This window comes from Equus przewalskii, chromosome 19 (genome assembly GCF_037783145.1).
Source record: "Equus przewalskii isolate Varuska chromosome 19, EquPr2, whole genome shotgun sequence".
NCBI classification, from domain to species: domain Eukaryota; kingdom Metazoa; phylum Chordata; class Mammalia; order Perissodactyla; family Equidae; genus Equus; species Equus przewalskii.
The window spans coordinates 61,657,937-61,670,942 of NC_091849.1; the positions used below are offsets into that span (position 1 = coordinate 61,657,937).

General features: G+C 36.6%; 1 protein-coding gene across 1 annotated transcript in view; it reads right to left on the reverse strand.

Annotated features, from left to right (window-relative positions):
• The window catches only part of LMBRD1 (LMBR1 domain containing 1), a 112,004-nt gene that overhangs the window by 14,807 nt on the left and 84,191 nt on the right, over positions 1-13,006 (reverse strand). Inside the window, exons 11-14 of the mRNA XM_070584845.1 lie at positions 12,736-12,838; positions 12,095-12,199; positions 10,462-10,611; positions 8,781-8,859 (exon numbers count right to left, since the gene is read on the reverse strand). Coding sequence (XP_070440946.1) covers positions 8,781-8,859; positions 10,462-10,611; positions 12,095-12,199; positions 12,736-12,838 — 437 coding nt within the window. The remainder of the gene's footprint in view (positions 1-8,780; positions 8,860-10,461; positions 10,612-12,094; positions 12,200-12,735; positions 12,839-13,006) is intronic.

The following is a 13,006-nucleotide window of genomic DNA, read 5'->3' on the forward strand; positions in this document are numbered from 1 at the left end:
ATTGCTTCTAGCTCTCTTTCATGGTGCTTTGTTTCCTTGTGTGCTTGAATATTCAACTCTGATGTCTTCGTGTGCGCTGTTTGAGGGAATTCCTGCTGCCTAGAATTAAGGTACATTCCCCTAGTGAGAATTTCTACTTACTTGTGCCTTGTGCCTACAGCACTGCCAGTCTGAGAGTACAGGGCAACTAGTGCCCTCTGGTGACGTGTATTTGGAGGCAGGTCTGCAAAGAGCTGGTCAGTCTGTGGCTACAATTTCTCAGGGATGATTCTTCCCTTCCTATTCTTCTTGACACTAAGACCACCTTTGCTTTCATTTTTATGGAAGTAATAAACTTTATTTCTGGTGCACCCTCACATGATGGTGCAATGTTTGGGAGACGGAGGGGCTCAGCTTTATAAGAGGGTGCATCTCCTATGAGATGCCACTGCCTGGGCAGGCTCTAGACCTCGCTGTCTGGTATAATAGCCACTAGCAACATGTGGCTATTAAGTACTTGACAAGTGACTACTGAGACTAAGGAATTGAATTTTATTTAATTTAAATTTTAATTAAAAACTGAAGCAATGTAAAATATTTTTTCAATAAACATCACTATCGCTTTGCTAGAACTATATTTCACTTTAACAAATAGATGATTTCATTTAGATGATGAGCCTTTAGTGTTTGAATTAAGATGTTATTTAAGTATACCACACACACCAGGTTTTGAAGACTCAGTGTGAGAAAGGATATAATGTATCTGGGTGAAATTTTACATTAGTTACATGTTGAAATAATATTTTGGATATACTGGGTTAAATATGCTATTTAATAAAAGTAAAGTCATCTGTTTCTTTCTCTTTTAATGCGACTACTAAAAAATTTTAAATCACATGATTTACATTGCATTCCCACTGGACAGTACCGCTCTAGACTTCATTTTCTGTTCCTTTTGCCTCAAAAGGCTGTCAAAACTGGAGCTTAAACCACTGAATTTGGTAAACGCCCTCAGAACAAAACTTTAACACTCTGCTTACTTCCTTCTTTGTTCTGGGGTCCTTCCTTCACTCAGACTAACGCAGCATCTGAACCACCGCAGGGCTTAGTGAGACATAGACTGCTGGGTTCTACCCCTATGAGTTTCTGATTTGGTGGGCCTGAGGTGGGCCTAATAATTCACATTTCTAACAAGGTCTCAAGTTTCCAGATGCTGCTGGTTCATTGATGTTGACTAAGCACACACAGATTTTTGTCTTAATACTTTATTAGCACTTTGATACTTTTAAGATATTTGAAATTTTAGTAAGTTTTTTTTTTTCTTTTTTTGTTGTTTTTACCATGAGGATCATTTTAAATTCTTAGCCATTCAAGTCGCCTTTCCCTCTGGAACCTGCTCCAATTAGGTTTCTGCCCTCACCCAATTAACCCCACCAAGAGTCAGTTCTTAGTCCTTGTCTAACCTGATTTATCCCAGGATGCTGAGCTTGACTGGAGCCCTGTGCCCCTGGAGGACATGATGCTAAATAAATCCCTACCCTTCATGTGCTCCCTGTGAAGAACCTCCTCCCACATGCTGCAGCTAAGGTGCATGGACACCCCTTGTCTACCTGTGACAAGGCCAGACACTGCCCTCTAAATTCCCATTCTCTGCTTCATGAAAGATTAGCTGGGCTATCTGTCCGCACTGATCAATCAGAACAAAGGCTTGTTGATGTGATGTGACTAAACTTTAGTTAAGTTTCCTTCCTCAGGCCTCTGAGGTCCGACCTACCCAGCCTGAGCCAGCACACAGCCCTCCTAGAGGATCCCTGTCGGCTGATCTCAGGAGAACATTCCCTGATCACCCTGCTCCCTAACATCTGCTTCCTTCCAGCCTTGCTCACTCCTCCCTAGAAAAGAAAAGCCCTTTTCTGCTAGATCTCTGAAACACTTGCAGATCTCAGGGTCAGAGAATTCTTCCTCTTGTAATAATCTGTTTGAGTGATGTCTCTCCTTTTTCATTTGACAAACCCCAGCACCTGAAGTGGCTGACCACTCTCCCTGGCTTACAGGAAACCATACTTACTAACTCTCCTCCCGTCTTGCTGGTTGTTCCTTCTTAGTTCTCCTTTACTGGCTGCTCCTCTTCTTTCTAACCGCTTGACAGTGGACAGGCATAGAGCTCAGCCCTTGCACCCCTTCTCCATTTCAGCTCCTTCTTTGGTGGTCTCTCCTCTAGCCTCCTGGCTTCACTTTCCACCTGTCCCTGATTGATCCAGGGTCAACTTCTCCCGAACTCCAGATGCAACTCAAGTCTCCACTTGGATGTCGGACTCAAGCAAAAATATTAAAAATGGAATTCTATGTGCTCTTTCAATGCATGAATTAGGGAAATAGATATGTAGAATTGAGAATACCTTTACTCTGCAAAAAGACTCAAGAGGAATCAGCCAAACAGCAAGCTCCTGAATGCATTTTGGTATGATCTCATATTAAAAACTAGATTTATATACAACTTTCAGTAACACCTACATGCTTTTAGTTCAGGTGCCCTTCAATACATGGGACTTTTTAAGGCTATTTAGAAAGCATGGTAAAAATCTCAAAGCAAAACCACATTAAGATAAGGAATTTTCTTCATTGTTCAATTTTTTACTTAATTCTCTACTACTTCAGCCCATACTACCCACTAAAACTGCATTCTCAAAGGTTTAAGATTCACCAGTTGCTGAATCTGTCTCTGAAGCACTGACGCTGTCGACCCCGGACGTGGCACTCTCCTGGATGCTCCAACGCCATGGTTCTGGTTCACCTGTCATTTTCTGGACGCCCACGTTCCCGCCAACAATCCAGGGTTACTCTCAGACCTCCAGTTTCCCTTTATGTTCTCTGAGACTGTCATTCCCTTGTGGCTTCTAATGGCTATCTCCATTACATTAAAAAGGTAGTAATATCATTTTATTTTAAAATTTAAAGGAGAGATGAGCAAACAAAACACAAAAATCTTAAATGCAGAATGAAAGCCTGGGAATCCAGACCTCTGCATTACAGTCCCAAGTCCCCCACTGTCTGTGCAACTTTTAACTCGTATCTCTTGGGGCTAAACGGGATTGAACTAGCTAAACAGCCTCTCTACAGTTTCTGGGTTTGTTGTTTTGCTTTCACATTCCAGTTTATATTTTTAAAATTGTTTACAACTGCTGTGTCTCTTTACAGCCTTTTTCCAATCTAAAATTCTAACAGAGAAAAGGAGGGGGGAAAAGCCTTTCTACCCATAACTGACACAATATCTTAGATAAATGTTTTCAGAAGGATAGGTACTTGAGGATCTGGGAAAACAGCCCAACTGTTTATTTCTTGGCAAAAGTGAAACAGCTTGAACGAGTTTTATCCGTAGAGAATATATTTTGAGTTATTTCTTGATGGCGGGCTTGTTTACTCCAGAACTTACTGTTCAACCACTTTCTAAAGTAAGATATCAATACACATTTTACTTTATTAATTTTTCTCTAACATTATCTTTAGTTATTTCAAATAATTCTCACTTTTTCCCCTTTTACTTCCTATATATAATTATGATTCTGCTTTAGCTTTTTAATCTTAAGCCCGCTCAGTTTTTTGTAATTCAGGTAGTTTAGCTTAACACATCAGTTTCTATTTTAGCATCATCTGCTAATGAGTCATCTTAACCATTTCTGCTAGCAAAATTACACTCTAAAGCTAAAATCTAAAGCTATATGTTATTCAATTATTTTTAAGGCTGTCTATATTATGTTAACAAATATACTTAATCAGAATAACCCATAATGCAGGTTCCTTCTCTGCTTGTTTTTTTGTTTGTTCATTTAGATTTAACTTACGTTTTTGGGCCCAGCTGAAATGCTATACTGTCCCCTGGGGAGAATAAATTATTATTCCCTTTTACTTTCCCATGGCATTTTGTTTATAATTTCAATATAGCTTGCCATTTACTTTCCCTTCCATTACAATTATTTATTTTCATACTCAAATCCATTGGACTGAATGCTTTTTGAAGGCAGGGACTGTACAGGTGTTTCCTCTGACATGTTCTCTCTTTCCCAAAATCTACCCTAGTACTCACAGTGTCTACTGTTTGCCCATTAAGGGACATCGCTCTTTCATCTTCCTATTTTGACTCAAATATTTATGTATGTTTATGTTACTTTTAATGATTCTGTTTATTTTAACTATTTAATTCACATTAACACAGATATTGACTGTGTATTAATGTCTACTAGATTAAGTAGCAATTATAGAATATAAAACTAGGAATGTAAAGGTACTTTACATAATGGCATATAAAACTTGAAATCTCATTTCTAATTTGCTCAGTTGACTCACTTTGAACATATGAACTACGCATTACCTGTCAGAATAAATTAAGTATTTAATATTGTCAAATTAAGAGAACTTTATAAACATAGTATGATAGGCATTCTTTATAAATCTGCTAAGTCATTCTACTCTCTAAAAGATTATTGTAAACACAAAGAACCTAAACTATTTTTCAATGAATGACTCTCTTCTGAATCTTAAACATTGTAAACATTTAAAATTACGATTTCAGTTATATTTTCCATATGTTTAATAAATCCCAGACCACAATATTACTTAAGAAAAGAAGTCTCTAAAATGTACTTAATATTGATAAGAGATCAATATATGTATTTTTAGAAATCGTTGCTTTAACATCTTTCCAGAAAGATTATCTTTTTTTCAGAAATAATTCTAACTGTAACACTATGAATTATAATTTTTGTTTCTCAACCTAAAATCATTCTCCAAAATTCTGTAATTTGCAGCAGACACATAACAAAGGTGCCATCAATTACCTTATGGAATATTTATATTACAGCACCATCTACTCTAGTCAAATGTTCCCACCAAAATGTCACAAATAACAGTGTTGATTTTTTTCTCTGCTTGCTGAGATTTCCTGGCTCACATTTAAATGGAAACTGCCATATCAGGCTATCACCATACATTCCACCCCATCCCCACCCCATGGGTCGATTCTCACGCCCTAACCTGCTTCTTCACCTTTCTCTATCAATATTTTTATTTAAAGTATTCTCTTAAACAACCTACCTTGCCATCCCCAATTCAATGATCAGATTTCTACCAACTTCTTCCAAGTACGCACAGAGAAATTTAACATTAAAGATTAGCTAAAGAATAAAAAGAGGTTGGAAAAAATAAATCAAATCTGTAAACCTAAAGAGTATGTTTTTGTACTGCAAAATAACATTTCAAAGGATAAGTCAATTGAAATGTTTAAGAAAAATATTCAACAGTTCAAAGGGAGTCATTTTAACCCCTGTAAACTAGATTAGAGTGAAAAGGAAAAATACTGAATGTGATTCATAAAAACATTATGGTGAAGTGCATCATTTGACTAAAGTTCATTGATCTATAATGTACAAATTCACTCAGGTCAGCAATATAGGGGCATTTTAAAGCCCCCTTTACTAGTGCAACATAATTTTGAAATCTTGATTTGTTTTTATTTGTTTTTCTGCTAAGCTTTCAATACTACTATAAGAACCTAAGAAACAGAATCTACTTTAGATTTTCGAGGTCACTGCCTTCTTATTAAAAAAAAAATTACAAATTAACTCAACAGTAATTTTTCATTCTATTTGCATTTAGCTAAAAATGACAACTCAAAGCATTTCAACTACCAACCCTATTTGTGATGTGTGTATGTGTATATTTCAAAGTAAAAAATCTTGGATTAAAGTCATTACAAAAGCAGAATTGGAAAATCCAGTCATATTTATTTACACTAGAAACATTTTACTGTTATTTCTTCAGGCCAAAAAATGTATCCCCACCATATCTGTTTCCCCATCTCATCTCTCGATTTTATTTTTCTCTCCCAGCTTCAGCCTCTTATTTCCCTGTGCGTCCTGGACTCTGTGGCTGGCACTTCAACAACTCTCATCTTGTCCTGTGCTTTCCATCCTACCACATTCCTTCAACCACCTCCCCAGACAACCTCAGCATCAATGCAGAATCATCATACTATTTGTTTCATATAGATTTGTTCAACAAAAACACCAACTGATAATTTCATCTCTGTTCCTTGACATATTGATCTATCACTAACATATCTTCAGTCATATCCCTCCTCTATCCACCTTTAGTCTATCAAAAACATTCACCACTTTCTTTAATTTTGTGGCCCCATAGCCTGCTCAATTCTCAGCAGATGACCTGAACTTAGACTTCACAGCAAATTAAGACAATCACAGAGAAATGCCAGCTTCCTGCCCACCCTCCCTAAGAAATTACACTCTGAGCCCATATCCTTACTTCCTTCCTTGCAATGTTGAGAAAGAGGTATCCTTCATTCCATCTAAAGCTTTGACGTTCTTAATAACATCTCCTCCAGAACTGGATGATATTCGCCCATCATTCAACCTTTCTGATATTTTTCTTCAACCTCTCCCACCCCATCCCATCATCCCTAAAGTCTCTCCTATAAGACAAAACAAAATACAACAAAGCTTACTTGACCCTGCATGCCTTCTCTAGTTTCCATACAATCTCTCTCAATGTCTATTATGAATTTCACTGAAGACTAATGTAAACTCAGTCGCTGCTTTATATTCCTTTTTATTCAATGCAATTAGTTTTTATCTCCATCATTAACATTTTTCTCACTTCTTTTTAGTCCTCTTCTCTGTACTTCTTTATCTGCTTGCCCTTAGATAATGATATTCCTCAGAGTTCCACTCTCCAAGCTTTTCTCACTCTCTACCCTGAGTTCCTTACACATACACCCAACGGCCTATGAAATCTCCATCTGAATGTCCCTGAGACATTTCAAGTCAACTAATCATTTCTTACATTCTTCTCTAATTTTAATATGTCTTTTTATCTCAGCTTGGTAAAACCAAATTTTACCAAGCTACTCAGTAACTGGAGGGCCATTCTAGAATCTTGTATTTCCTTTGCCACTGCTCAAGACCCAAGTAATAAGAAATTCTTTCAATTTACTCCCTCAACTTCTTTCTTCATTTCACACTCTCACTCATGACCCCGGTTTAGTTCAGGCTTTTACCATCTCTCTTGGGTTATTGTAACAGCTCCCCCTGGCAATCCTCCCAACTGACTTCTATGCTCTGGTCTCAACTTCTCAAATCCATTCTCTATGTAACTGCTATAATTAAGTTACTGAAAACAATCGTAACATAACTTTTACTTTACTGTTTAAAACTCCTCACTGGCTCTTTAGACACTTTCCAAGACCTTTGAGATCTGACTCCTAACTCTGCAATCTGCATTTCCTCCCTCTCTCCAACCTTCTAACCCCATAACTTAAAAAACACAACAATAACAATGTATTAAATTCTCTTGCACGCACACCCATACAGTTTAAGATCTATTTATTTGTGCCTTCGCTCCCCTGCCTAGAACAGCCTTCTCTTGAAGCACATTCCAGCTAAGTTGGTCCTGAACCTTGAGATGCAGCTCTGGGTCCCTTCTCTGAGGCCTTTCTTTTTTGACTACCACTCCACAGTGATCTCCTCCAGGCAGAGTTAAGCACTTCTTCCTCTGAGCTATCTCTGTATTCTGTGCCTACTCCTGTTACTCTATCCCATTCTTTAGTTGACCCTGCTAAGAAACTCAGAGTTTATCTTTTTTGTAATAGTACCCATGAATGATTTATGAAGAAATATACAACATCTGACATATTACTTTACCGGGAAATAAAGCATTTTGAAGGCAGAAGTGGAAAAAAATTTTGCAAATTTTGAAAGAATGAACCTGCAATCCTTAATCAGGAAAGAATACTATAAAATTCAAAGGAAAAAAACCACTTTAATGCAAAAGAAAATAGAAAAAAATGATTCTTTAAAAATACACAAAGGTTAAGAGCACAGGATCACGGAGTCTTACTTAGCATAGTGCCTGGAACACAACTATATGTTCTTAAAAGTTAACTGCTATTATTATCAACTAAAATGACTAGACTTGGATAGATTTAAGTTGTTCTAGGTCATAGGTACTTTAGGTCTTGGTCTGAAAAACTGTAAATTCCACCAAAACTCTCATGAGTTTTTCAAGCAAAAAAATGTCATTTAAGAGTGATTTCCTGAAATACATTGTGATGTACATCTGAAAGCTAAAAAAAAAAAAAAGTGATCTCTTCTTAAATGTGATCAATAATTACCTTTTGTTACTTCATAAGTAAGTAATTTATGACAGTCCTTTCATCATGATATCACCAAGAAATTCTATTAAAGATAGTTACCAATTTCTCCTTGTTAAAAGTTCCTTTGTTACTACATATGAAAACAAACGCATCAAATAATTAATGCAACAAAATGCAAGGCAATTTTTTTTGGTTTTCCCCTCAGTGCCCTCAAGCTGATTCCATCTCCCAGTGACCCTATGCACAGAAGAGAGGACCCTGCCTGGTCCTCCTGCACCACCCTCTCACCTTCCAGCGCTCTATCAGACAATGCTCCACCACTATTTATAGGGTCTCCATGGCCAATTTTTCTGGAAGTGGGTGGCCAGGTCCTTCTTCCTAGCTTGTCTTAGTCTGGAAGATCTGTGAAACCTGCTGGCATTTGAAATCCCGGTGGCACAGTTTTCAGCATCACAGCAACATGCAGCCACGACAGTATGACAACCAACAGACGGGTGGTCTAGTTCCCTGACTGGGAAACAAACTCGGGGCCATGGCAGTGACAGCAAAGAATCTTAACTACTAGACCACTAGGGCTGGCTAGCTCTTCTCTTATAGAGTAACAAATTCTAAGATAGTTGATAAGAGCAACTTTTACCTTCAGGGGCATCTGCATCACATCTTTTTGGCACAGAAACGGTTGAATTGCGGTTATGGTCGTCATAAGTTATGTTGCTCTGAAAGATAAAAATACAGTTAAAATGTAAATATTATATTAATAAATATATTTGGGTTCAAAACTAATCACATTATGAGCTTTATACTCTGTTTTCCATTAAACTACATCTAGCTAATATTCTAAAAGGTAAATTTTTTTGTTTTTTGTTTTTTTTAAGGAAGATTAGCCCTGAGCTAACATCTGCCACCAATCCTCCTCTTTTTCTGAGGAAGACTGGCCCTGACCTAACATCCATGTCCAACTTCCTCCACTTTATATGTGGAATGCCTGCCACAGCATGGCTTGATGAGTGGTGCCTAGGTCCATGCCCAGGATCTGAACTGGCCAAACCCAGGTCATGGAAGCAGAACGCGCGAACTTAACCACTGTGCCACTGAGCCGACCCCTCTAAAAGGTAAATTTTATGCAAAATTGTAATTAGAAGAATAAGATTTACTGTAACTTTAACATTGGGGCTTTTTTGCAACAATCTTCAGGTCCTGTGTTGAACAAGAAAGATTCTTCCCAGAGAAAGAGCCTATTTATTTTTCCACTGTGGAACAAGAAAAGAACTATCTTTCGTCCATGCAAAAGCATGAGCGTACTTCATTCATTCCTAGAGGGATGTTCAATAAGCATGACCCAGGGACCAGGTGCAGAGGACGAGGCGAGAAGAGAATAGAAAGGACAGAAGTGAGGAAGATGAGTCAGGTCATGTTCCAGCACTGCGCTTCCCAAACTCACTCGTAGGCCTCAATTATGATTTGTGCCTTATCTTTGTTCCACCCGCATTACTTAGTGTTTTCCAATGAACTAACCTCTCAACACTTAGCTGGTATTGACTAAGGGTTTGATGTGCTTGTTAGATTTTTTTTCCTAATTCCATGTTAAAGTAGAGAAAGATGGAGAAAGTACAGAATAAAAAGGAGTGAGTGACAGACTAGATTATGCATGAAGACTCCATTAAAGCAAGGCTTGCACTAAGCCCTGTAACATGGATTAGATGTGAATTGTTAGGAAGGAGAGCAAGAGGTATTTTAGGAAAAGGAAAGAAACTAAAGAAAGGTTGAATCAGATATGGTCAAAATATTTTAACCTGTCAAAAAATCCAAACTAGCTGTCCAATTACAACTAGGAACCAGAGCTGGCTTTTGAAAGATCAACATCAAAAAATCAGTGTCTCTATCATGTAAAAGAAAGCCCAGTTACTCACAAATACAATGTTTATAAAGCCTCTCCTGTGGGACTCGTAGTACTGATGAACAGCCATGTTTTGCTCACCAAAACTTTGTGGGGAGTCATGTTATTAAAATTACTTAAAATATTATCTTAGAGGAAATATTATGAGTTTTAATAAAGTACAGAGATAAAGCTCAGTAGCTTAGCACCATGGGATCCATTTAAGGAACTATTGTAATGAAATTCAATGGGTTATTTTTAAAAAGCTTGTATGAAACAAGTATAAATATACTAAAAAATGCAATGAAAAACCAGCTTTAGCAATATTAAATTTAATCTAATGAGCTAATATTTTATGCCAGCCTTCAGAAATTAAAATTTGCTCTTAAATATCAGTATCTTTAAAATATCAAAATAATGAAGTTTTAAATTTTGCACTTACCTCTACTAAGTAATTTTGGCTTCCGTACATAACATACTGGGGAGCAAGACTATAAATCATGTAGCTGGTATGAAGGACAATAAGCAGAAGAATCATGCAGAGAAAGAGGAGTGCCTGGGGCCTGGTCCTACCTCTTCTGATTTTATACAACTGCAAAGAAAAAGGACAGTGAGAGCATTTCAGCAATATGTTTTACGTGTAAGGCACCAAGTCCCGCTCGTGTGGTAGGGGTAAGGAACACAGTCCAACCAACCATTTCTTTTTTCCAAAATAAATACTAAGAATTCTTAATCATTTCAAATAATTATAAAAATGGTAAAAACAATTCTTTCCCTGCAAAGCTTTTAGGTTTAGCTTTATGTTTATTTAAAAATCATGGCAAGCATCTACATGCATAACATTACTGCACAAGAACAGACATGTCACATGTTTATAAATATTTATGACATCCTCATACATACTCTGTTATCTAGTTCATGACAATTTACGATAACTGACTACAGATATCTTCATACCTATCTATAATGGAGGGAAACTAAAACATATGGTAACAAATACAAGGAGCTGGCTGACTTGGCTCCATTTCAACGGCAGAGCACACTTTTATTTCAGCAACTGAGAGCTCACCTCCCTGCTTTATTACTAGATTGCAGTACAGCACAGAGTAACAGGGCTCCAACTCTGGAGAGGATGACAATATGATCACCCCAAAATTTACATTTCCCAGCTTCCCTTATGCCTAGTAGTGGCTAGCAGTGATAAAATATTAAATACCAAAAGGAAAGAACAAGTCTTCCGGGGACTTCCAGGGGGGAGTCTTGCTTTACTGATACAGGTGTCACCCCTTCCTCCTGCCTACCTTTACTTATGGAACATGGACAGGATAAATGGAGCTGCAGCAGCCATATCACAATCAGGAGGGAGAAGCCAAGAAGATTACAAAGATATCAGACTTGACATTTTTGAGCTACTGAAGCAATGCTAGATTTTTAAATTTTCTATAGCAAGATCTCTTTCATTAGTTCAAGCCACTATTTAATCGGATTTTCTTTTCTCACAGCTGGAAGTAGTTTCTACCTGATACAGCTTCATTTTAAAATTCTTAATTTATCTCAAAATGAGTATAAGGAGAAAATAACCCTTTCTCCAATAATATAGTAATCTTTAACTCCTATTAGGAAGGACATCTTTTGAGCTACAGTGGCTCCATTTGCGCTTCAATCTGTTTCCACGCAGCCAAACACAAGGAAAATAATATAACTTCTCGACCAGGGTTTCTGGACCCTGGCACTGTCGACATTTTGAGCTGGGTGAGTCTTATTGTGGAGGCTGTCCTGCGCACTGCAGGATATTCAGCAAAGTCCCTGGCCTTTACCTGCCAGGTGCCAGCAGCACCCCCTAGTTCTCACAACTAGAAATGTCTCCTGACACTGCTAAATGTAACCTTATGTAAGAAAAGTGCTCTAGACAAGAAGCACATTTATGTTAACATAAAGTGAAAAAGCTAATATTTCCATAACTTTTAGTATCAACATATTTACAACTTGTATATTATAAAGCTAAGATAATTTGTAATAATGGAGATTATTCACAAAATGATGAAAAAAATAAAAATATTGTAATATATACTCACTCTAATCCAAAAGAACCATATACCAATATTTCGAATCCCCGCCATTGAAGTAAAAATAAAGTACATAATAATAATTGTTATAAGAATATAATCAAGAGGAAAAACCTGAAAAAAACATAAAATTAAATTTGATACACAAATACACAGCAAGGACTTTAGAAGTCATATAAAATTAACTGACACTTCATTATTTATATTTGGCAAATGTTTAAAATATCAACCCTGATTTAGATCAGGCTACTATGAACTATGATAATACCAAAAGAAAAGGAATCCTCCAAAAAACAATTACCAAACTGCTACCAAATTGTTTAGTACCATTATCTTAGGAAATAAACTAAAAATTACCTTGATATATGGAATAAAGACTTCATTAAAAATTAAAAACAGGAATTGCTTGGAAAAGTTCACCTTTATAATGTATCCCAAAGCAAATTATGTATAACATAAGAATTCATCAATATACTAATATGATAATCTTTAGAGCAACATATCAATGTAGAAGTTACATATAAAGAAAAAGCCAGATCAGCAGAGGGCACAAGCATATATTACCAAGTATTAATAGATTTGTTAACACAATAATCTGACAAAGTGTGAGAATGTTTGCTAGAGTATAAAATGACTGATTTTTTACTTACTGTTTGCAGTAAAGGCAAAAGCATATTCAGTGGATTACTCAGGTTAGCTCCAAAAATTATGAAACCAGAATCTATTCCAGTTGAATGGAGAGCTTTATCCAAACTAAAACATAAAAAAAATTATAAAGAGTGAATTTATATATGACGATATTTTCAGTTAATTTATAACTTAAGCATGCAAATTCAATTGAGTCAGAGAAAACCATGGATAACAAATTAAACCTCACTTAAATATCTTACAGATAGTGTTCAATTGATATAGAATAAAGAA